At 43.6% G+C, this 27,389-nt stretch overlaps 1 protein-coding gene across 1 annotated transcript in view; it reads right to left on the minus strand.

Annotated features, from left to right (window-relative positions):
• The window catches only part of VPS8 (VPS8 subunit of CORVET complex), a 252,427-nt gene that overhangs the window by 19,900 nt on the left and 205,138 nt on the right, over positions 1–27,389 (minus strand). Inside the window, exons 42-43 of the mRNA XM_069733555.1 lie at positions 12,171–12,251; positions 8,605–8,774 (exon numbers count right to left, since the gene is read on the minus strand). Of these exons, the coding sequence (XP_069589656.1) occupies positions 8,605–8,774; positions 12,171–12,251 (251 nt within the window). The remainder of the gene's footprint in view (positions 1–8,604; positions 8,775–12,170; positions 12,252–27,389) is intronic.

Consider the following 27,389-nt stretch of genomic DNA (forward strand, 5'->3'; position numbering starts at 1 on the left):
ATTTTCATTTTATACAAATCACATTATTCCCTTCACTAGGAAGAATAAAAAGGTCATTGAAAATATTACAAACTAGATGGCAGCCCGATTCTAAAGAATCGGGAGTCTAGAATCCATATATACTTTATTTATTCAAATGTAAGAATAATACAATTAATAAATAATAGTAAGAAAGAACAAAAAATGGCTGCACTTACCAGCTCTTGACAATTCTTGTTATTTAAGAAATTGCTGGGCAATAATGGACAATGTCCTTATGTGGCAAATAATAGAGCAATATACCCAATGTGGCAAAGAAGAGGTTAATAAACGGCAGTCTCTCAGTATAACAGTCAGTGAATAATAGGCAGTATATGGAGAAAACACCAAACAAAAGTTCAAAATTGGTGTGAAAATGTCACTGAACCACTTCACAACTAAATATATATAGTTTTGGTAAATGGTATTATCATTTTTTTGACGAAATTCGGCAGGAGCTTGAAGAGCAACGTCACTGGGCCCGCCTCCACGCAGGAGAAACTTGCTGTGAGGTAAAAATTCAAAAATCACACCAAAATGGCGGGCGGAGTGTGTCACAGTACAGCACGTTTCTGATTGGTCGCTCGCAGCAGGCGGCAACCAATCAGACACTGGACACTGTTGACGTCACTTATCTCCGGACATTAGCTCCGGACATTAGCTCCGCACATTAGCTCCGCACATTAGCTCCGCACATTAGCTCCGGACATTAGCTCCGGACATTAGCTCCGGACATTAGCTCAGGACATTAGCTCCGCACATTAGCTCCGCACATTAGCTCCGGACATTAGGTCCGGACATTAGCTCCGGACATTAGCTCCGGACAAAGCCACGGAAGTTGGCACAAATTGCAGGAAGTAGTATTCTAGGCAATTATATATTAGATGGAACATTTCCAACATTACAATAATAGCATAAAATATAATTATACTCTACGATAATGAGACCTTTATAATTTGGAGTCATCTCGTCATACACAAAATAGCGAATATGACAAAAAAATGCCAAAATATTTTATTTAATTACATTTCCTGTTAGCTATACACATTTTACTTTATTTATAAGAAGTTATCATGGCATTTAGTTGTCACTACAAATGCAAAATGCCTTTCGGTTATTTCTCAGGTCATTTTATACCTGCCATTTAAAAGGCTTTTTCCCTTTAAATGACAGGTGTAAGTGAAGGAAGTAGTGCATAGGTCAGATCTCCACTGAATATTAGCTGCTACGAATCCTTTCCAAATGAAATTTGGCCTAGAGGTCTTAATTATCCAAACAGGTATTTATAATCACACTAGATGGCAGCCCGATTCTAAAGAATCGGGAGTCTAGAATCCATATATACTTTATTTATTCAAATGTAAGAATAATACAATTAATAAATAATAGTAAGAAAGAACAAAAATAATAGGCAGTATATGGAGAAAACACCAAACAAAAGTTCAAAATTGGTGTGAAAATGTCACTGAACCACTTCACAACTAAATATATATAGTTTTGGTAAATGGTATTATCATTTTTTTGACGAAATTCGGCAGGAGCTTGAAGAGCAACGTCACTGGGCCCGCCTCCACGCAGGAGAAACTTGCTGTGAGGTAAAAATTCAAAAATCACACCAAAATGGCGGGCGGAGTGTGTCACAGTACGGCACGTTTCTGATTGGTCGCTCGCAGCAGGCGGCAACCAATCAGACACTGGACACTGTTGACGTCACTTATCTCCGGACATTAGCTCCGGACATTATCTCCGGACATTAGCTCCGGACATTAGCTCCGCACATTAGCTCCGCACATTAGCTCCGGACAGGAAGTTGGCACAAATTGCAGGAAGTAGTATTCTAGGCAATTATATATTAGATAACATTATGGCTCATCAACCTCAGTCAATCCAATGAATGAATGATAGAAGACCTTTTCGCTTTTTCCTTTTCATATCGCATGTGCGATCTCTGCTCCATTTGCCATCTATAACACTAAGAATCTTGTACAGCACTCGGATATCTTAAACCAGTCCATTCCAAAGTAAACTGATCGGTGGGCACACATGTAATTTACCACTCCATTCACACAGGGAACTGGGCATCAAGACCTCCTGCAATCATACATTTACCATCTTAACTGTGGATCGGTGCTAAATCTTGTTTATGAAAAATACCCTTAAATATGTGATGCAGCCCCTTAATTTGGGGAATTGGTGGAAATCCAAATGCCAGGATCACCAAGTGGTGGCATATACATAAGGCTGTGGCTACACATTGGTTTTCTCCATGACAAGTCACATTGTCAATGATTGCTTTGATTTCTCGTACACTGCAGCACAATACAAGTGAATGGTGTGGCATTCAGACACCTAGGGTACCACAACAGAGGTCGTAAATCCAATGAAGTCGAATTTTTTTGCGGTGATGGGCTTGTTGTGGTCATGATAACCTTAGGTGTCAAAATGTGACATTCACTTGTATTGTAACTTTTCAGAATAAGCTCTCATGTGTGTGTTAATGAGAAGTAACACTATCTGCTCATTATATGGCATGAATCCTTTTTACCAGTTTTTCCCTCTGTATGATCTATCTCTTAATTTACCTTCCACAGGAAGCTGCTGGGAGGAGACCAAATGCTGTGATCTCTGCCGCACAGCTCAGAACACAAAGGGATTGCTTCTGTTTATTCATTTCTTTTTTAACAAAGATTAGCTGTAACAGTATGAAGGACAATATACAGCGAAGCTGAGCTATCCGGATGTGATTAAGCTATTGGGTGAGGTAAATGACTTGATAGAAAGCTCACCTAAATCTTTTTGTGTCTCCCTCTGCCTGTTTTCTCTCCCTGCTCTTCCCTCTCCTGCCCATTGAGTGTAATGGACAAGACGGACTGCAGGCTCACTGTGGCATCATGTGGCAGCTTGAGAAAGATGGAACTGAATGTTTTTTTTTCAAAGTGGATAAACAAGTTCAGAAGGCACAGGGGAGAGGAAAAAGTGTCTGATAAATGGGGAAAAAAGCGTCTTTCAATGACCGGACACATTATAACATTTCTTATATTTGCCTGCACTACTTTACTTTGACTTATTCAAAGTTTGTTTAAAGAACAGTTTCTTTTTAACCCCTTCACGACATAGGACGTACATCTATGTTAAATGTCGTGTCCCTGACTTTGATGTGGGCTCACAAGGTGAGCATGCATTTTTCCCAGCTGATGATTCCCTCCATGAGACTTCAACTATTATTAGTGTGATCACGGATATAATGCATTGCAATGCATGGGCATTACCCTTGACAGTGTTACACTGACAAAATGCCTTTTAGACCATGCCTGAATGGCCCCTCTCATCCCCATCCTGGCATGCGTGGCCCCCTCGTCCCCATCCTGGTAGGAATGGTAGCCCTCATCCCTATCCTGGTATGCAGGGCCCCCATCTCCGTCCTGGTATGCATGGCCCCCTCATCCCTATCCTAATAGGAATGGTCCCCCCCATCCCTATCCTGGTATGCAGGGCCCCCATCTCCATCCTGGTATGCATGGCCCCATCCTTATCCTGGTATGATTGACCCCCATATCCCTATCCTGGTATGCAGAGACCGCATCTCCGCCCGGGTATGCATGGCCCCATCCTTATCCTCTTATGCTTGGCCCCCATCCCCATCCTGGTTGCATGGCCCCCTCATCCCTATACTGGTATGATTGGCCCCAATCCTGGTATTCATGGCCCCATCTTTATCCTGCTATGCTTGGCCCCCATCCCCATCCTGGTATGCATGGCCCCATCCTTATCCTGGTAAAATTGGCTCCCATCCCGAGATGCATGACCCCATCCTTATCCTGGTATGATTGATCCGCATCCTCATCCTGGTATGTATGGTCCCATCCTTATCCTGGTAAGCTTGGCCCTATCCTCATCCCGGTATGCATAGCCCTAACGGCTAACACTGTGCCCACTACTAACCCCTTAACACCCAGAGCTTTTTTCGTTTTTTGTTTTCGTTTTTCGCTCCCCTCCTTCCCGGAGCCACAATAACTTTTTTATTTTTTTATCAATATGGCCAAGTAAGGGCTTATTTTTTGCGGGACGAGTTGTACTTTTGAACGATACCATTGGTTTTACCATGTCATGTACTAGAAAATGGGAAAAAAACTCAAAGTGCGATGAAATTGCAAAAAAAGTGCAATCCACACTTGTTTTTTAATTGTGTTTTTTTGCTAGGTTTACTAAATACTAAAAGTTAGTAGTTAAAGTAGAGTTAATTTTTTGTGATCTCGGGTTGGGTGAGGGCTTATTTTTTTGCATGCCGAGCTGACATTTTAATGATATCAATTCGGTGCAGATAAATACTTTTGATCACCCATTATTGCATTTTAATGCAATGTCGTGGCGACCAAAAAAAAAATGTAATTTTGATGTTTAGAATTTTTTTCTCGCTACGCCGTTTAGCGATCAAATTCATTTTTTTTTTAATTGATAGATTGGGCGATTATGAAAGCGGCGATACCAAATATGTGTAGGTTTGATTTTTTTATTGTGTTATTTTGAATGGGGTGAAGGGGGGTGATTTGAACATTCATATTTTTCTATTTTTTTCATATTTCTAAAAACTTTTTTTTTTTTTTTTTTAACTTTTGCCTTGCTTCAATAGCCTCCATGGGAGGCTAGAAGCTGGCATAGCCTTATCGGCTCTGCTACATAGGAGCGATCCTCAGATCGCCTTTATATGTAGCTGAATTACAGCATTGATATGAGCGCTGTCCACAGGGTGGCGCTCAAGAAAATCTGGCATCAACAACCATAGAGGTCTGCAGGAGACCTCTGGTTGTTAAACCAACGCACTGATGACCCCTGATCATGTGACGGGGGTCACCGCTGCGCGCATTTCCAGCCGGGTGCGCTTGTTAAATGCCGCTGTCAGAGTTTGACAGCGGCATTTAACTAGTTAACAGGTGCAGGCGGATCGCGATTCCACCCGCCCATATTGCGGGCACATGTCATGTATGGCCCCATCCTTATCCTGGCCTGCATGGCCCCATCCTTATCCTGGCCTGCATGGCCCCATCCTTATCCTGGCCTGCATGGCCCCATCCTTATCCTGGCCTGCATGGCCCCATCCTTATCCTGGCCTGCATGGCCCCATCCTTATCCTGGCCTGCATGGCCCCATCCTTATCCTGGCCTGCATGGCCCCATCCTTATCCTGGCCTGCATGGCCCCATCCTTATCCTGGCCTGCATGGCCCCATCCTTATCCTGGCCTGCATGGCCCCATCCTTATCCTGGCCTGCATGGCCCCATCCTTATCCTGGCCTGCATGGCCCCATCCTTATCCTGGCCTGCATGGCCCCATCCTTATCCTGGCCTGCATGGCCCCATCCTTATCCTGGCACTTCTCTTTAGAAACGGGCACAGGAGTTAGCCGCAGCCTTCTGTGACCCAATGCTGCTCCCCCACCTCAGCCAGAGCAAGCACATCCGGACTATAAGACGCACCCCCCATTTTCCTCCACATTTTAGGAGGAAGAAAGTGTGTCTTACTGTCCAAAAAACAAGGTACGGTACACATTTTTTGTATAGCTGAATTTGTCTAAGTCCAATCTATCGAAATCTAAAACAAATCAATCAGGTATGTAAACAGCGTAACAAGAAAAGTAATCAAAATGACAGAATTCTGCATTTTTGGCTGCCGCAATATAGTAATAAAATAAAGTAACAGGCAATCAAAACATCGTATCTCTACCCCAAAATGGTATCAGTAAAAACAGCAGCTTACGGCGCAAAAAAAAAAAAGGTCCTCACACAACACCATATCACGAAAATTGAAAATATAATTGTCTCGGAAAATGGCGACACAAAGAATGTTATTTTGTTTACACAAATTTTCTTTCACCACTTTACACGTTTGTTATTTGTGTAGTTTATTTTTTATTAGTCATTCTGACCTGGAGAATAATATTGTAGAGGCAGTTTTACCATATAGCGAACATAGGAAATAAAAGACCTCAAAAACAACTGTGGAATTGCCCTTATTTTGCAGTTTCAACAAACTTGGAATTTGTTTCCCCGCTTTCCAGTGAATCACATTATAAAATGAAAGGTGTCAATCAAAAGTACAATTCATCCTGCAAAAAACAAATCCTCATACACTTATGGGGATGGAAAAATAAAATAAAAAAAGTTATGGCTCTTGGAAGAAGGGGTGGAAATAATGAAAAAACGGAAATTGGCCACAGCCAGAAGGGATTACCTTGTAATATTGAGAAAACTACATGAAAGGCGTTGACCAATGCAACATTCCTCTGCTTGCCAATGGCCGCATGTGCCAAAAGACTTACAGTTAAGACCTACACCAGGGGTGTCAAACTGCATTCCTCGAGGGCCGCAAACCATGCGTGTTTTCAAGATTTCCTTAGCATTGCACAAGGTGCTGCAATCATTATGTGTGTAGGTGATTAAATTATCACATGTGCAGTACAAGGAAATCCTGAAAACATGACCTGTTTGCAGCCCTCGAGGAATGCAGTTTGACACCCCTGACCTACAGCATGGCTGCTCTGCTGGTCAAAGTTTTTACAAGCACTTTGGAATTTTAGCCATTAAATGATTCTCAGTTTCATAGTATCTCTGGACCAAATGTAAATTAATGAGTTCTCTGGAAATCAAACATTGGTGCACTCACATTTGGTTAGTATTTTCATTTATCCTTGTCCATCTTTCCTTGTTTGTCTGATTAGTTTGTACCTATACACTTCAGCTTTCCACTATCCTGGGTGGGGAAGGGCACAGATCATGTTAGACATAGGACCATAGTACAGCATAAGAAGCCGGCATCTGCACCTTCAAAAGTAATCCGGGGAACAGGGATACACTAGGGCGCCCCCTAGTTTTCGGGACCTAGTTAATGCCCAAAATCCCAACACCGTTGTGAGACACTATGTTAAGAAAAAAACATGAATGTGAAACCTGTGTACAGTAATGGGGCCTCTGCACTGTTTATAGGAGAAACATTGCCTTTTCTGGGGTGCATTTCACTTTGATTCTCTGCCTTCTGTACAGATTAGCTGCTGCCATTATGTAATAAAGAGGACAAATTAAAGCAATTAAACATCAATGACTTAGTCCACTACTAGCTCATCAATGAAAGTTCTGGAGGATCCCTTTTAGCTATGGAAATGTAAAAGAATTTCAGGGTCGCATCCTACAATATAACATATGAAATGCACTTTGTGGACACCAAAAGAAATTAAGAACTATGTAAACAAAAATAAAGAAAATTTGTGTTGCCATTTGGCAAGACCTGTTATTTTTTCATTTTTGTATTTGTTTTTCAAGCCATTGCACAAATTTTTCATTTGTGCGATGAATTGCTTTTTTTGGGAGCGTAGCTTACGATGGTATTGATATGCAAATTGTCTCTTCAGAAAGGAAGAGGACTAGAACTCTAGTGCCACCTATTGGAAGTAGCAATCCTAAAAGGTAATGTCGACACTTTTCACATGACTTAGGATAAAAGACATAATCTCAATTTGCAGACAGTTTCGGGGTACTGCCTCTCATCAGTGCAAAGTGTGAGATCTGGTTTGGCGGTGTGACAGGCGTCTGATCGGGATCCAAGGGGCAACGTTTCTCCTAGTGGAAAGTGACATGTCATGCCTGACATGCTGAGGTGAAGAGACTTAAGCTGCAATACTTGTCTCGAAAATATGCAAATTGGCTCTTCGGACAGTTCTCCTATGAAGCCCAGCCACAGCCGGGGCTTCAGCTTCATAGGAAGAACAACACGGCAGCCATGCAGCACTCTATTACCATGGCAGCATGGATCTGCTAAACAACACCCTGCAATCGCATTGCAGAAGGGCCTAGTGTAGCCCTGTGCATGCATATTGGCAACGTAGCCATTTAAATGTCGCCATCAGTCATTGATAGCAGAATTTAAATGGTTCAACAGCAGAGATCAGATGTATAGACGGCCACTGACGTTACAGGCAGATGCCGGCTGGGTAACCCTGCCGGCATCTGTCAGGTCTGGTGCAGGCTCAGATCCTGTGCCAGCTCCACACCCCCATTACGACCATATAACGTAATTGTACATGCTTGGTTGTGGAGGGGTTACCATGAGCAGTTGCACTGATAGATTTTCATGTAGAACTCAACTGACTTTTCAAAAACTGCACTTCAAATGCAGATGCCAGAATTGCAATCTAATGTTGTCACCATGGGCAGAGGTAGATAAGGTCACTAGGGAAAACTAACAAGGACAAGTGGCGTTAAAAGCAGTGACATTTCCTCCAAGCCGCAGTTTCTACTTTGTATGCTATTAAGATGCCTTTGGGACTTATTCACCAGAATAGAGGCCCAACACTAAGTGCATAAAGCAAAAAAAAAAAAAAACATTGACAAATTCACACAGAAGCGAGATATGAAAGAAACACTGAAAAAATGAGAAGGAAACAAAAAAAAAATCTTACTTTAGAATAACAAGTTGGAACCCCCAATAGTAAGCTCCCATTAGTGGCTACGATTCAGAAACATACACACGTGAAGTAAGGGTCACGGCAAAGTGGCGCTTTATGCACTTTATAATAAATGTTTTAATGAGGCACCTGCCTGAAAATAATGATATCATCCGCAGATTCTTGTCTCTTCTTGTACTGCTGTAGGCAGACGCAGCAGTAATCCTGCTTCGGTACGAGGGCCTTGGTAATCGAAGCTTTAAGGTTGCGCAGAGACCAGTGCAGGTCTTGGTTCAGCAAATTCGTAGTAGTTTCCAACAGTGTCTGTGAAAATAAGGAACGCGCAGCTTAAGGCTATGTGCACACGACGACGTTCTCAGGCATAAACTGCCTGGAATCCACCTGAAAAAGACTTGCAGAAGCGCCCACATGATGAGCTTAATGCACAGCAATATCAAAACGCCACGGCTGTGCACATGTTCTGTCTTATCTCAGGACTTCTAACTGCTACAGGGTCTGGAAGAGGATTAAATTACGTGATATGATTATAATTCGGAAGTCACCTGCGCTCCACACATGAGAATGCAGAATAAAGGACACCGGTGGCGGAACCAAGGAAAGAAACATGAGAAAAATCAGTAAAGCCGCGTAAGGAAATAGTCTGCTGGTGTTTTCCTGAAACAAATTCACGAGGTAAAGCCCAGTGAATGCAGTGGTGTGTAAGAGACTGTGCACATACAACAACTAAAAGGCAAATAGATCAGTAATCTGGGCAAAACCGGGGCAAATAGATCAGTAATCTGGGCAAAACCGGGGCAAATATTCTATGCAGCTATGCAGAACTATGAACCATAAAAACGGCAAATGTCAAATCTGTCATTCAAAAGTCTTTTTTAAACTACATGAATTTTATTAAGTTCCAATTCTTATTAAATTACATACAAGCTTGTGGATCCAGACATATCACTATCCTTCTGGTGGACAATGGTTCACAAAAAAGATGATATGAAGTCAAAGACGACTTTGTGACCAGGATCCATCACTACCCATTATTACTATACATGACCGGGATCCATCACTACCCATTATTACTATACATGACCAGAATCCATCACTACCCATTATTACTATACATGACCAGGATCCATCATCACTACCCATTATTACTATACATGACCAGAATCCATCACTACCCATTATTACTATACATGACCGGGATCCATCACTACCCATTATTACTATACATGACCAGGATCCATCATCACTACCCATTATTACTATACATGACCAGAATCCATCACTACCCATTATTACTATACATGACCAGGATCCATCATCACTACCCATTATTACTATACATGACCAGAATCCATCACTACCCATTATTACTATACATGACCAGGATCCATCACTACCCATTATTACTATACATGACCGGGATCCATCACTACCCATTATTACTATACAAGACCAGGATCCATCACTACCCATTATTACTATACATGACCAGGATCCATCACTACCCATTACTACTATACATGACCAGGATCCATCACTACCCATTACTACTATACATGACCAGGATCCATCACTACCCATTACTACTATACAAGACCAGGATCCATCACTACCCATTATTACTATACAAGACCAGGATCCATCACTACCCATTATTACTATACAAGACCAGGATCCATCACTACCCATTATTACTATACATGGCCAGGATCCATCACTAACCATTATTACTATACATGACCAGGATCCATCACTACCCATTATTACTATACATAACCAGGACCCATCACTACCCATTATTACTATACATGACCAGGATCCATCACTACCCATTACTACTATACATGACCAGGATCCATCACTACCCATTACTACTATACAAGACCAGGATCCATCACTACCCATTATTACTATACAAGACCAGGATCCATCACTACCCATTATTACTATACATGGCCAGGATCCATCACTAACCATTATTACTATACATGACCAGGATCCATCACTACCCATTATTACTATACATGACCAGGATCCATCACTACCCATTACTACTATACATGACCAGGATCCATCACTACCCATTATTACTATACATGACCAGGATCCATCACTACCCATTATTACTATACAAGACCAGGATCCATCACTACCCATTATTACTATACTTGACCGGGATCCATCACTACCCATTATTACTATACATGACCAGGATCCATCACTACCCATTATTACTATACAAGACCAAAATCCATCACTACCCATTATTACTATACATAACCAGGACCCATCACTACCCATTACTACTATACATGACCAGGATCCATCACTACCCATTATTACTATACATGACCAGGATCCATCACTACCCATTATTACTATACATGACCAGGATCCATCACTACCCATTATTACTATACTTGACCGGGATCCATCACTACCCATTATTACTATACATGACCAGGATCCATTACTACCCATTATTACTATACAAGACCAAAATCCATCACTACCCATTATTACTATACATAACCAGGACCCATCACTACCCATTACTACTATACATGACCAGGATCCATCACTACCCATTATTACTATTCATGACCAGGATCCATCACTACCCATTATTACTATACATGACCAGGATCCATCACTACCCATTATTACTATACATGACCAGGATCCATCACTACCCATTATTACTATACATGACCAGGATCCATCATCACTACCCATTATTACTATACATGACCAGGATCCATCACTACCCATTATTACTATACAAGACCAGGATCCATCACTACCCATTATTACTATACATGACCAGGATCCATCACTACCCATTATTACTATACAAGACCAAAATCCATCACTACCCATTATTACTATACATGACCAGGACCCATCACTACCCATTACTACTATACAAGACCAGGATCCATCACTACCCATTACTACTATACATGACCAGGATCCATCACTACCCATTACTACTATACATGACCAGGATCCATCACTACCCATTACTACTATACATGACCAGGATCCATCACTACCCATCACTACTATACATGACCAGGATCCATCACTATCCTTTATTATTTGCACATTACAATATTCATTATCACACTTTGGAAACACACCAAACTTTTTATGATTACTTGTGTGCACTGAACACCATTCAGACAGATTTTGGACAACAGATTGCAAGTTACTACACATCCAGTGCAACAAATGGTGCAAGACAAACTTGCAGAACATCTTTAGAGGGAACGTGAAGGTTTTCTCAACATGTCTATACTAGTGAATTCACTTCTTACACCATAAAAATTCTGGGGTTTATTTTCTTAGAACTCTGTGTAATTGCACATTTCTTTTGTCCCTTGTGGAAATACATAAATTGACAATTGGGCGTTACCCTTCCCCTTGTCAACTGTGCATTTCTTCAGATTGTCAGCGCTGATTGGTCAATCTCAAACTGTGAAGGGACACGCGCTATTGAGAAGGTGGATGGTGAAATCCAGGGGGCAGTTTATTCATAGATTTCCATGAGTAATAACAGCGGCCTGGCACGACGCAGAGATGTAAGAAAATGTGCCCCAGTCTAATATGTGATTACAGACATAAGGCGGAAGCAGGCCTCATCACGCAATGCCTTTTTGCCATCTTACTAGTAATAGAAAACCGTGTATAAGAACTTACCTGTTCATAGCTAAATGTATCCAGCATTCCCAACACCAAGCCTTGGATTTCACCTAACTTTCCTCTCCCGTACACAGGGTCCTAAAATCAGAAATTAATAAGTAAAGAGGACTTGTATGTTTAGTAGACCACACATGAATATAGGTTTTACAGTCGTGTTCAAAGAGTCTGACAAAAAACTAAGTTAGTGCCTTTAAAAGGGAACCTGTCCCCAGAATTTCCCAGTATAAAGAAATGCCACCAGCTTTGATGCCTATTTTACAGCAATCCAGCATCCTGTATATAAAAACCCCAACACCCCCTCTGTTCATCTGAAAAGAATATATCTTTTACAATCCCCCATAGAGCAGAGTTCGGTCCGGCGGGCATCGCTGGTCTTGCTTTGGTGCCTCCTCTCCCCGCAATAGTCATCATCCTGCATGCTTCATGTGGACGACGGGTCCTACGTCATCTGTACAATGTCCACCAATCATCTCTATACCCTGCTGCGAACAGAACAAAGTACTGTAATGCACAAGCACCATATTTACCACTGGGTCATCGGCCCTCTGTCCTCTCCCATCACATGTGCATTACTGTACAGTAGAGCCCTCGGCAGATTGTAGGGGTAATGTGGACGCCGAACAAGACCAGTGACGCGGACTGGACCACCCCATATGGGAGGCATATAAAAGGTATTTTATGGATATGCAGATAGGGTTGGGGACTTACATACAGGTAGCTAGAAGGTGTTAAAAGTTGTGGCCTTAGCTTATATTGGGAACACCTGGGCACCGGTTCTCTTCTATATATCCAGAATTGTATATAATTCTAATCAATATCACTGACACCTTTGACTGTTTCTTATAAGTCAATATTTTCAGGAATCATTGGATATACCCCATCTATGCAGCAGCAGAATATATGACTATTTCAAAAAGATTAAAAAAAAAAACATTAAACAAAAATGTTGACCTATCTCCATATATTCAGGAATTAAAAAAAAAAAAAAAAAAAGAAGCAAAGAAATATAGCACATGACATGGCCAGGATTAAAGTACCCCTTCCCTAACTTGGTTGCACAGCCTTTGGCAACAATGACCGTCTCCAAACATCTTGTAGGCATCTGTGAGCATCTTGCACCTGACCTGCTTGCAGTTTCATCAGCTGTAATTCTCTTAAGGACTTTGTTCATAGTTTTTAAAATTGAAGGTGGAAGCAAGTCCATCAAGTTCAACCTATAGCCTAACATGTTGATGCAGAGGAAGGCAAAATCCCATGAGGCAGATACTAATTGCCCCATATCAGGGGAAAAATTCCTTCTCGACTCTAGGTGCGGCACTCAGGCAGTTCTCTGAATGTAAATGTTTGCATAGCTCCTTTTCCCAAAAACAAATTCCAACTCTTCCCAAAGATGGTCAAGTGGATTGAGATCAGGACACATTAGGGTATGTGCACACGGCATCTTTTTCAGATGGATTCTGCCTAGAACTCACCAGCAAAAGTGCTAAATACAGCCAAAAAAGAAACAACATGCGCACTGCAGTGTGAAAACGACTTGCTGTGCATATATTCTCTCCTTTTTTCGCTTCTTTTAACCAGTTTAGAATTTGAAAGCAGTGAAGCAGCTAAAAGTAGTGACCTGAACCTTCTTCATGCGATTGCGGTTATGACCTGGTGGTTAGGAGCACCCGGAATGACCTGATAGTTAAACCTCATACAGGACGAGCTCTGGGATGTGGGAGCTCTGCTGACCGCAAGCCCTAATCCTATCACACACACTAGAAATAGCCGTGGAGCGCTCCTGACCAGACCTAGGTGCCTCGTCACAGCCTAAGAACTATCTAGCCCTAGAGATAGAAAATAAAGCCTACCTTGCCTCAGAGAAATTCCCCAAAGGTAAAGGAAGCCCCGCACATATATTGACTGTGAGTAAAGATGAAAGTCACAAACGCAGAAATGAAACAGGTTTCAGCAAAGGGAGGCCAGACTTACTAAATAGACAGAGGATAGGAAAGGTAACTTTGCGATCAGCACAAAAACCTACAAAAGACCACGCAGAGTGTGCAAAAAAGACCTCCGCACCGACTCACGGTGCGGAGGGGCCACTCTGCATCCCAGAGCTTCCAGCTAGCAAAACAAAATCATGAAAAACAGCTGGACAAGAAAACAGTGAACAAATAATGACTATCAGGAACTTAGCTTCTGCAGGAGAAGGCAGGTCACCAGAGAGATCCAGGAGCGAACTGAACCAATGCAAAAACATTGACAGCTGGCATGGAGTAACGATCTGAGAGGAGTTAAATAGAGCAGCCAACCAAAGGATAAACCACGTCACCTGTGTAAGGAACCTCAGAAGCAGCAGCTTCACTCACAGCCACCAGAGGGAGCCCATAGATAGAACTCGCCGAAGTACCATTCACGACCACAGGAGGGAGTTCGACAACAGAATTCACAACAGTACCCCCCCCCTTGAGGAGGGGTCACCGAACCCTCACCAGAGCCCCCAGGCCGATCAGGATGAGCCAAATGAAAGGCACGAACAAGATCGGCAGCATGAACATCAGAGGCAAAAACCCAGGAATTATCTTCCTGACCATAACCCTTCCACTTGACCAGGTACTGGAGTTTCCGTCTCGAAACACGAGAATCCAAAATTTTATCCACCACATACTCCAACTCCCCCTCGACCAACACCGGGGCAGGAGGATCAACGGAGGGAACCATAGGCGCCACGTATCTCCGCAACAACGACCTATGGAACACATTATGAATGGCAAAAGAAGCTGGAAGGTCCAAACGAAATGACACAGGATTAAGAACTTCAGAAATCTTATATGGTCCAATGAAACGAGGCTTAAACTTAGGAGAGGAAACCTTCATAGGAACGTGACGAGATGACAACCAAACCAAATCCCCAACACGAAGTCGGGGACCAACGCAACGCCGGCGGTTAGCGAAACGTTGAGCCTTCTCCTGGGACAATGTCAAATTGTCCACCACATGAGTCCAAATCTGCTGCAACCTGTCCACCACCGCATCCACACCAGGACAGTCCGAAGGCTCAACCTGCCCTGAAGAGAAACGAGGATGGAAACCAGAATTACAGAAAAAAGGAGAAACGAAAGTAGCCGAGCTGGCCCGATTATTAAGGGCGAACTCAGCCAAAGGCAAGAAAGACACCCAATCATCCTGATCAGCAGAAACAAAGCATCTCAGATATGTCTCCAAAGTCTGATTAGTTCGTTCGGTTTGGCCATTAGTCTGAGGATGGAAAGCCGAAGAAAAAGACAAATCAATGCCCATCTTAGCGCAAAAGAACCGCCAAAACCTCGAAACAAACTGGGAACCTCTGTCCGAGATGATGTTCTCTGGAATGCCATGCAAACGAACCACATGCTGGAAAAACAATGGCACCAAATCAGAGGAGGAAGGCAGTTTAGATAAGGGTACCAAATGGACCATCTTAGAGAAGCGATCACAAACCACCCAAATGACCGACATCTTTTGAGAAACAGGGAGAGCAGAAATAAAATCCATGGAAATATGCGTCCAGGGCCTCTTCGGGATCGGCAAGGGCAAAAGCAACCCACTGGCACGAGAACAGCAGGGCTTAGCCCGAGCACAAATCCCACAGGACTGCACAAAAGAACGCACATCCCGTCAGGGCCGGCTCCAGGTTTTTGAGGGCCCCGGGCGAAAGAGTCTCAGTGGGCCCCCCCTTTAACACATACCCCAATTCATGATCGCATATAAACACAGCCATGTAGTATATAACACTGCCCACGTAGTATATAGCAGCCCACGTAGCATATAGCAGCCCACGTAGTATATAGCACAGCCCACGTAGTATATAGCACAACCCACGTAGTATATAGCACAGCCCACGTAGTATATAGCACAGCCCACGTAGTATATAGCACAGCCCACGTAGTATATAGCACAGCCCACGTAGTATATAGCACAGCCCACGTAGTATATAGCGCAGCCCACGTAGTATATAGCAGCGCAGCCCACGTAGTATATAGCAGCGCAGCCCACGTAGTATATAGCAGCGCAGCCCACGTAGTATATAGCAGCGCAGCCCACGTAGTATATAGCAGCGCAGCCCACGTAGTATATAGCAGCGCTACTCACTCAGGCACTGGTAGGACTAGGAGCTTCTCCTGAATCTGCCTCATAACTTCAGCAGCATGGCAGCCAGCCAGGGGCAGAGATCAGAGCAGAGAACGTGCTCTCTCCGCCCACAAACAATGTCACACTGGCTGCCTTCTCTTAACCCCTATGTGTGCCTGCCTGGCTGCACTCACTGAGTGAGAAGATGCTTGTGTCAGAGCTGGCACATAGGGGTTAAGAGAACGCAGCCAGCAGTGACTTTGTAGGCGGAGAGAGCATGTTATCTCCTGCTCTGCTCTCCCAGCTGTATCTATGACAGCCTGAGTGGGCCCCCCTCTCTCCCCAGGGCCCCTGCATTTGCCCGCTGTGCCGGGTGCTGACGCCGGCCCTGCATCCCGTGACAAAGAAGGCCACCAAAAGGATCTAGCCACCAAATCTCTGGTACCAAAGATTCCAGGATGACCAGCCAATACCGAACAATGAATCTCCGAGATAACTCTACTAGTCCATCTATCAGGGACAAACAGTTTCTCCGTAGGACAACGGTCAGGTCTATCAGCCTGAAACTTTTGCAGCACACGCCGCAAATCAGGGGAAATGGCAGACAAAATTACCCCTTCTTTAAGAATACCCGCCGGCTCCGGAACACCTGGAGAGTCAGGCACAAAACTCCTTGACAGGGCGTCAGCCTTCACATTCTTAGATCCCGGAAGGTATGAAACCACAAAATCAAAACGGGAGAAAAAGAGCGACCATCGAGCCTGTCTAGGATTCAACCGTTTGGCAGACTCGAGATAAGTCAAATTCTTGTGATCCGTCAAGACCACCACGCGATGTTTAGCTCCTTCAAGCCAATGTCGCCACTCCTCGAATGCCCACTTCATGGCCAACAACTCCCGATTGCCCACATCATAATTGCGCTCAGCAGGCGAGAATTTTCTAGAAAAGAAGGCACAGGGTTTCATCACCGAGCCATCAGAACTTCTTTGCGACAAAACAGCCCCTGCTCCAATTTCAGAAGCATCAACCTCCACCTGAAAAGGGAGCGAAACATCTGGCTGGCACAACACAGGGGCAGAAGCAAAACGACGCTTCAACTCCTGAAAAGCCTCTACAGCCGCAGAGGACCAATTGACCACATCAGCACCTTTCTTGGTCAAATCAGTCAACGGCTTAGCAACACTGGAAAAGTTAGCGATGAAGCGACGATAAAAATTAGCAAAGCCCAGGAACTTCTGCAAGCTCTTCACAGATGTCGGCTGAGTCCAATCGTAAATGGCCTGAACTTTAACAGGGTCCATCTCGATAGTAGAAGGGGAAAAAATGAAACCCAAAAATGAAAACTTCTGAACTCCAAAGAGACACTTTGACCCCTTCACAAACAAGGGATTCGCATGAAGGACCTGGAACACCATTCTGACCTGCTTCACATGAGATTCCCAATCATCCGAAAAGACCAAAATGTCATCCAAATATACAATCATGAATCTATCCAGGTACTCTCGGAAGACGTCATGCATAAAGGACTGAAACACAGATGGAGAATTAGAAAGCCCGAAAGGCATAACCAGGTACTCAAAATGGCCCTCGGGCGTATTAAATGCCGTCTTCCATTCATCACCCTGTTTAATTCGCACAAGATTATACGCACCACGAAGATCTATCTTGGTGAACCAACTAGCCCCCTTAATCCGAGCAAATAAATCAGACAGCAGTGGCAAAGGATACTGAAATTTGACTGTGATCTTATTAAGAAGGCGGCAATCAATACAAGGTCTCAAAGAACCATCCTTCTTGGCCACAAAAAAGAACCCTGCTCCCAATGGTGACGACGACGGACGAATATGACCCTTCTCCAAGGATTCCTTTATATAACTCCACATAGCGGCGTGCTCTGGCACAGATAAATTAAACAGACGGCCCTTAGGAAACTTACTACCAGGAATCAAATTAATAGCACAGTCGCAATCCCTATGAGGAGGTAGGGCACCGGATTTGGGCTCTTCAAATACATCCCGGTAATCTGATAAAAACTCAGGGACTTCAGAAGGAGTGGAAGGTGAAATTGAGAGCAATGGAATATCACCATGTACCCCCTGACAACCCCAGCTGGACACAGACATAGATTTCCAATCCAACACTGGATTATGGACCTGTAGCCATGGCAACCCCAAAACGACCACATCATGCAGATTATGCAACACCAAAAAGCGAATATCCTCCTGATGTGCAGGAGCCATGCACATGGTCAATTGAGTCCAGTACTGAGGCTTATTCTTGGCCAAAGGCGTAGCATCAATTCCTCTCAATGGAATAGGATACTGCAAGGGCTCCAAGAAAAAACCACAGCGCCTGACAAACTCCAAGTCCATCAAATTCAGGGCAGCGCCTGAATCCACAAATGCCATAACAGAATAGGACGACAAAGAGCAAATCAGAGTAACGGACAAAATAAATTTAGACTGTACCGTACCAATGGTGGCAGACCTAGCGAAACGCTTAGTGCGCTTAGGACAATCGGAGATAGCATGAGTGGAATCACCACAGTAAAAACACAGCCCATTCCGATGTCTGTGTTCTTGCCGTTCAGCTCTGGTCAAAGTTCTATCACACTGCATAGGCTCAGGCCTATGCTCAGAGAATACCGCCAGATGGTGCACAGCTTTGCGCTCACGCATGCGCCGATCGATCTGAATGGCCAAAGACAGACTCATTCAGACCAGCAGGCGTGGGAAATCCCACCATGACATCCTTAAGGGCTTCAGAAAGACCCTTTCTGAAAATTGCCGCCAGGGCACATTCATTCCACTGAGTAAGCACAGACCACTTTCTAAACTTCTGACAGTACACCTCCGCTTCATCCTGACCCTGACACAAAGCCAGTAAGATTTTCCCTGCCTGATCCACTGAATTTGGTTCATCATAAAGCAATCCAAGCGCCAGAAAAAACGCATCAACATCACGCAATGCCGGATCTCCTGGCGCAAGGGAAAATGCCCAGTCTTGAGGGTCACCACGCAACAAAGAAATAATGATTTTTACCTGTTGAACGGGGTCACCAGAGGAGCGGGGTTTCAAAGCTAGAAACAGTTTACAATTATTTTTGAAATTCAAGAACCTAGATCTATCCCCAGAAAATAAGTCAGGAATAGGAATTTTAGGCTCTAACATAGGATTCTGAACCACAAAATCTTGAATGTTTTGTACCCTTGCAGAGAGATGATCCATACAAGAGGACAGACCTTGAATGTCCATATCTACACCTGTGTCCTGAACCACCCAAAGGTCTAGGGGAAAAGAAAGACAAAACAGTGCAAAGAAAAAAAAATGGTCTCAGAAGTTCTCTTATCCCTCTATTGAGATGCATTAATACTTTGGGCCAGCTGTACTGTTATGACCTGGTGGTTAGGAGCACCCGGAATGACCTGATAGTTAAACCTCATACAGGACGAGCTCTGGGATGTGGGAGCTCTGCTGACCGCAAGCCCTAATCCTATCACACACACTAGAAATAGCCGTGGAGCGCTCCTGACCAGACCTAGGCACCTAGTCACAGCCTAAGAACTATCTAGCCCTAGAGATAGAAAATAAAGCCTACCTTGCCTCAGAGAAATTCCCCAAAGGTAAAGGAAGCCCCCCACATATATTGACTGTGAGTAAAGATGAAAGTCACAAACGCAGAAATGAAACAGGTTTCAGCAAAGGGAGGCCAGACTTACTAAATAGACAGAGGATAGGAAAGGTAACTTTGCGATTAGCACAAAAACCTACAAAAGACCACGCAGAGTGTGCAAAAAAGACCTCCGCACCGACTCACGGTGCGGAGGGGCCACTCTGCATCCCAGAGCTTCCAGCTAGCAAGACAAAATCATGAAAACCAGCTGGACAAGAAAACAGTGAACAAATAATGACTATCAGGAACTTAGCTTCTGCAGGAGAAGGCAGGTCACCAGAGAGATCCAGGAGCGAACTGAACCAATGCAAAAACATTGACAGCTGGCATGGAGTAACTATCTGAGAGGAGTTAAATAGAGCAGCCAACCAAAGGATAAACCACGTCACCTGTGTAAGGAACCTCAGAAGCAGCAGCTTCACTCACAGCCACCAGAGGGAGCCCATAGATAGAACTCGCCGAAGTACCATTCACGACCACAGGAGGGAGTTCGACAACAGAATTCACAACAGATTGCCATCTTATACATAATGTTTAAAAAACAAAAGCTGGCGACAAAGATGAATGAAAAGGTATGTAAGAAAGTGCTTCAGGAAAATGCCAGAAGTGTTTGTACAGTTAAATGGGTTTTCCAGGACTTTGGTTATTTTTTTTTCACATGGTGCCAAGAACTTACTGGCAGGTAGTGTCTAACTACCAGCGTGTCCTGCCAGCTCAGGGGGTGGCTACCTTTAACCTCACATCAACAAAACAGCTCTTTTTCTTCCGCTACGTTGATGCCATGTCACTGCCAACATCATGCTGATAAGACAGCCGGGTCCCAGCAGTTTGCCAGTTGACTCCCCGCTGCCTACCAAGACGATGTTGGCAGTCAGTCAACAGAGCAGAAAAGAAGAGGCTGTAGGACCCATTCTCATGGATTCAAACCCAGTTTGTGAGCAAAGTTTACTCGAAAATAATATGATAATCATCTGAATTCATGGTTTCTATAACACATTCAATGTCTCCAGTCCCAGAAAAGCAGCCCATAACATTAGGGTTCCTCCGCCATATTTCACTGTAGGTAAGGAGCACTTTTCTTTATAGGCTTCATTTCATTATCGATAAATAGAACGATGGTAAGCACTGCCAAAGAGCACCAGTTTGCTTTCATCGATCCATTGAACATTTTCCCAGAAGGATAATGGTTTGTCTATATACCTTTTTGTAACGATTAGTTGCTCTTTGTTATGCCGTTGAGCAATGTCTGTCATAAATATATATAAGCTAGATGGTGGCCCGATTCTAACGCATCGGGTATTCTAGAATATGAATGTCCACATAGTATATAGCACAGCCCACGTAGTATATTGCATAGCCACATAGTATATTGCCCAGCGACGTAGTATATTGCCCAGCCACGTAGTATATTGTCCAGCCACGTAGTATATTGCCCAGCCACGTAGTATATTGCCCAGCCACGTAGTATATTGCCCAGCCACGTAGTATATTGCCCAGCCACGTAGTATATTGCCCAGCCACGTAGTATATTGCCCAGCCACGTAGTATATTGCCCAGCCACGTAGTATATTGCCCAGCCACGTAGTATATTGCCCAGCCACGTAGTATATTGCCCAGCCACGTAGTATATTGCCCAGCCACGTAGTATATTGCCCAGCCACGTAGTATATTGCCCAGCCACGTAGTATATTGCCCAGCCACGTAGTATATTGCCCAGCCACGTAGTATATTGCCCAGCCACGTAGTATATTGCCCAGCCACGTAGTATATTGCCCAGCCACGTAGTATATTGCCCAGCCACGTAGTATATTGCCCAGCCACGTAGTATATTGCCCAGCCACGTAGTATATTGCCCAGCCACGTAGTATATTGCCCAGCCACGTAGTATATTGCCCAGCCACGTAGTATATTGCCCAGCCACGTAGTATATTGCCCAACCACGTAGTATATTGCCCAGCGACGTAGTATATTACCCAGTGACGTAGTATATTGCCCAGCCACGTAGTATATTGCCCAGTGACGTAGTATATTGAACAACCACGTAGTATATTGCCCAACCACGTAGTATATTGCTTAGTGACATAGTATACAGCACAGAGCCACGTAGTATATTGCCCAGTTACGTAGTATATTGCCCAGTGACGTAGTATATTGCCCAGGGACGTGGTATACAGCACAGAGCCACGTAGTATATTGCACAGTGAAGTAGTATACAGCACAGAGCCACGTAGTATATTGGCCAGTCAGGTTTGTCACAGGTTAAAAAATAAACATATACTCACCTTTCCAAGGGCCCCTTGTAGTCCACGGCAGCTTTCGGTCCCAGGTTTGGTATGTGCGCAGGACCTGTGATGACGTCACGGTCACATGACCGTGATGTCATGGCAGGTCTTTCTAGTGCAGGCCCTGTGATGATGTCGCGGTAACATGACCATGACGTTATGGCAGGTCCTTCTCGCGCATGCGCGCAGGGCCTGTGATGACGTCGAGGTCACATGACTGTGACATCATGGCAGGTCCTTCTCCCATACCATCTTTGCCACCGGAACCTGCAACGGAAGATGGCGGCAGGCGCGAGCGAGTATGGAGGGTGAGTATAGCAGGTTTTTTTTAAATTATTTTTAACATTACATTTTTTACTGTTGATGCCGCATAGGCAGCGTCAATAGTAAAAAGTTGAGGACACACAGGGTTAATAGCGGCGGTAACGGAGTGCGTTACCCGCGGCATAACGCGGTCCGTTACCGCCGGCATTAACCCTGTGTTAGCGGCGACCGGAGGGGAGTATGCGGATGACAGGCACTGACTGCAGGGAGTAAGGAGCGGCCATTTTCTTCCGGACTGTGCCCGTCGCTGATTGGTCGCGGCAGCTATGACAGGCAGCTGGCGAGACCAATCAGCAAATGAATAACCGTTACAGAAGGACAGACAGACAGACGGAAGTGACCCTTAGACAATTATATAGTAGATGGGCTTGTATACCCAAGCAATTTTAAGAAATACTTTATTTCTGGAGATACTTTACAAGTGTGCTTAATATTCAGACGTGACAATTTTGACCACAGCTGTATTTCTGGTTTTATTTGTTTATTCAATGTCATCATAATAAAATGACAAACTCCATTTAGGGTATGTGCACACTTCAGGATTTCTGGCAGAAATTTTCCTGACAAAAAAACGGACATTTCTGCCAGAAATCCGCATGTATTTTTTTATGCGTTTTTGACGCATTTTTGATGCGTATTTGGGGTGTTTTTTGTGCCTTTTTTCCCAAATGCATAGAATAGCGTGAAAAACGCAGAAAATCCACAAAATTAATGAACATGCTGCTTTTTTTTACCGTGATGCGTTTTTTTCTCGGAAAAAAAACACATCATGTGCACAAAAATTGCAGAATGCATTCTAAATGATAGGATGCATATGTCTGCTGTTTCTAATGTAACATAGTAACATAGTTAGTAAGGCCGAAAAAAGACATTTGTCCATCCAGTTCAGCCTATATTCCATCATAATAAATCCCCAGATCTACGTCCTTCTACAGAACCTAATAATTGTATGATACAATATTGTTCTGCTCCAGGAAGACATCCAGGCCTCTCTTGAACCCCTCGACTGAGTTCGCCATCACCACCTCCTCAGGCAAGCAATTCCAGATTCTCACTGCCCTAACAGTAATAGTAACATAGTTAAATGTGGTTTTATTGCGTTTTTATCGCGAAAAAACCTGAACGTGTACACATACCCTTATGCTACCAAGTTGATTAAGAGTATTAACTTGTTAATTCTGACTTTAATTGCTTACATTATGTAGCATGCTTGACTAGGGAAGACAAATTCATCCCTGGTAGGCAGGACCAGACTTTTCCCTTAAAGAGAACTTATCACCTTGGAAATTGCTATTTACCTGCAGATACAAAAATAAACAGCAGGTAATTAGGGGTACAATGCTGCCCGTCCACCTTATTGAAGGTGCGTCTACCAGAAGAAACTGAAACCGAAAGCTCATGATAGCTGCACTTTCAGTAAGATGGAAGAATCACACATGAAGGGAGCAGAAACCCATTATCCTCCAGTGCTGTCACATTCCAGAACTGCAACCTCCCCGGAGTGTCCAGAAGTACAAGGTCTTCAGTGCTCAGAGACATGGCTGAGGTCAACCATGCAGAGTTCCTTTGACCACATGTTTGTGGGTTCACAGCAACAGCTTCGAAATGCAAATGTCACACCTTGAATGAGCTCCAGACCTTTTGTCTGTTAACTCATAATGGATTAACAAGTGAATAGCCCATGAAGCTCATGAAAGAGCGTTTGAGGTAATTGTTCAATTACTTTTGGTCCAATTAGGGTGTGAATACGCTAAAATGAAAGCGGAGAGTCTGCACTTTAAAGGGACTCTGTCAGTACAGAATGACTTAAAATCAATCATAGGCACTCGTCTCTTCATGGCGGGGCCAATCACTATGATAGAAACCAAGTAGGTGGGAAGTATATATCTCCACCTTATTTTGGCTCTATGAATCCAGAGCCGTGAATCAAAGAAGAGGGTGGTGAAGATAGAGGGAAAACAAGCAGGTAGGAACGTGTATATAATAATAAATTAGTATTATTACTATTATTACTATGATTATTATTATATAGCGCCAACATATTCCGCAGCGCTTTACAGTTTTGAACACATTATCACTGTCCCCGATGGGGCTCACAATCTAGATTCCCTATCAGTATGTCTTTGGAGGAAAACCGGAGAACCCGGAGGAAACCCACGCAAACATGGAGAGAACATACAAACTCCTTGCAGATGTTGTTCTTGGTGGGATTTGAACCTAGGACTCCAGCGCTGCAAGACTGCAGTGCTAACCACTGAGCCACCGTGCTGCCCTGTATGTAAATGATTGGCCCTGCTGTGAAGCACAGAGTGGAGGGACTTCATTTGAACAGTCATTCTGTGCTGAGAGTCACTTTAAGCCCATATTGATTATTTAACTATATCTTGAATATGTTTTGGTAAACAGCTGAAATGCCAAAACTTGTGTCACTAAATATTTCTGGACCTAACTGTATATGAAATTACACAGAGAAGGAAGTGGCTGCTCCTTCATCTACAGAATATTCAGAGACAGAAATAAGCCAACTTGGCCATGTACAGACAAAAGGAAGCCGCTGCTCCTTTACGTACCTAGCCACACAAACAAAAGGAAGCCGCTGCTCCTTTATGTACCTAGCCACACAAACAAAAGGAAGCCGCTGCTCCTTTACGTACCTAGCCACACAAACAAAAGGAAGCCACTGCTCCTTTATGTACCTAGCCACACAAACAAAAGGAAGCCGCTGCTCCTTTACGTACCTAGCCACACAAACAAAAGGAAGCCGCTGCTCCTTTACGTACCTAGCCACACAAACAAAAGGAAGCCACTGCTCCTTTACGTACCTAGCCACACAAACAAAAGGAAGCCGCTGCTCCTTTATGTACCTAGCCACACAAACAAAAGGAAGCCGCTGCTCCTTTACGTACCTAGCCACACAAACAAAAGGAAGCCACTGCTCCTTTACGTACCTAGCCACACAAACAAAAGGAAGCCGCTGCTCCTTTACCTACCTGACCATGTACTGACAGAAGGAAGCGGCTGCTTCTTCATGTACCTGTTCACATTCAAAGTGTCTGCTCCTTCCCCTACCTGGCCATGGAAAAACATAAGGAAGCGGTTGCTCCTTTAACTACCTGGCCATAGAGAGAAGGCCGTATGGTTGATCATGGTGTTCCAAGAGCCCAGGAATACTCGAACTACACTGACCAAACATCACATATTCCTGCTCTTCTCCTCTCCATCATGTGTGATCCAGACCTGGATCAGTGTAAGCCAAAGCCGGTAGAGTGGAGTAATCGTCATTATCATCATGTGCTACATTACAGTGCATAGCGCCATCATAGTTTATGTATAAATTTATTAAAAAAGAAACAGCAGATTGAGGAAGAGGCACACCGCTAATTACCACCTTCATCCCTCCTAACCCGTTCCATACTTTCTCCAATGCTCAGATTCACATTAGCCACCGGAAAGTCACTTTACAGATATGACTATGAAAAAGGTCATCTTCATTATTTCACCAATCTATACTTTTTCTGTTTTATTGAAAGAGAGCTAACAAGAATGTAAATCTTTAAATCAGAGGTGCACAACCTTTAAGCTTGAGGGCCAGATAGCCATCTTTTTCTACTTCAAGGGGACACAATAAAACTTTAGCTGCTGTGTATCGTGCTAATCTGGCATTGGTGCTCAGGTGGTGGAAAAATAATTCAATTCTCATATATAATCTAAAATATAAACATCTACTGTGTATATGGAAGTTGTAAAACTGCATGTGGTGATGAGACTGCTAACAAATTTTCTGCACAGATTGGGCTGGTGGGTTTGGGTTAGGAGACCCCCGGGCAGGTCATTTTTTTTACTGCGAAACACTGATCTGTGAATCTGGCCTAAAGGTTATTGTACAGGGGGGGGGGAGGGAGGTGAGCTGTGACATCTATTCTAAATGGTGGACCCTCTTACATACTTTTTATTGAGGTGTTATCAGTACATTTTGACTAGGCAGAAAACTTTTCATTACCAGCAGACATTAAAGGGAACCTGTCACCCCCAAAATCGAAAGGTGAGCTAAGCCCACCGGCATCAGGGGCTTATCTACAGCATTCTGGTAAAATCACGGTAAAAACGCATGCGGATTTCTGGCAGAAATGTCCGGTTTTTGTCACGAAAATTTCTGCAAGAAATCCTGACGTGTGCACATACCCTAAAATTATTAATTCTTGCAAGATTTTGCATTAAGCTTTTTGCACGGTAGTTTTACTAATCTAGATTACATGGTGCAAGAATGGAGAGCCCCATCCTTTTCTTCAGGAATCAATCCAAAAAGTTAGCAACAGTTATGAAGCAACATTTATCCATGTATCAAGGAGTCATATCTGTAAAGTGACTTTCTGGTCAACAGCCAATGTATTGGCGAAAAACATGATGCTGATGTCTTGGCTGCTAGAGGTATAGTGTCCTGACTTCATAAGTTAAGTGCTTCTGCCCTATGGTATGAATGATTGTTGGGGTCTCAGAACCATCACCAAAAGAGTTTCAGAGGGGCTAAAATATATACAAATCTTTAAAAGTTTAGTCACACTGCTGCCTTTGCAAGTGAACTGCTTCTCTGTAGTGCTAGTCTTATAGAAGTCTAGTCTGCTGGTATCATATCTCCACCAAGTCTCCTAACCTGTACTCACTTATTATTGTCCAATACCCTCTATATGATCTTCTCTGGCAGGCTAACATCTCCTACGAAAATTCACCCTTGTTCTAAGATTTCTTCCCCTGAAGGCAATAAACCAGGATCTAAAACAAGCCGGGCAAGGTAACAATGAGTCTGAAATTAACTAAAGAGTAAAGCTACAATCCAAAAAACAAGAT

The sequence above is a fragment of the Ranitomeya imitator genome, chromosome 7 (assembly GCF_032444005.1).
Source record: "Ranitomeya imitator isolate aRanImi1 chromosome 7, aRanImi1.pri, whole genome shotgun sequence".
NCBI lineage: Eukaryota > Metazoa > Chordata > Amphibia > Anura > Dendrobatidae > Ranitomeya > Ranitomeya imitator.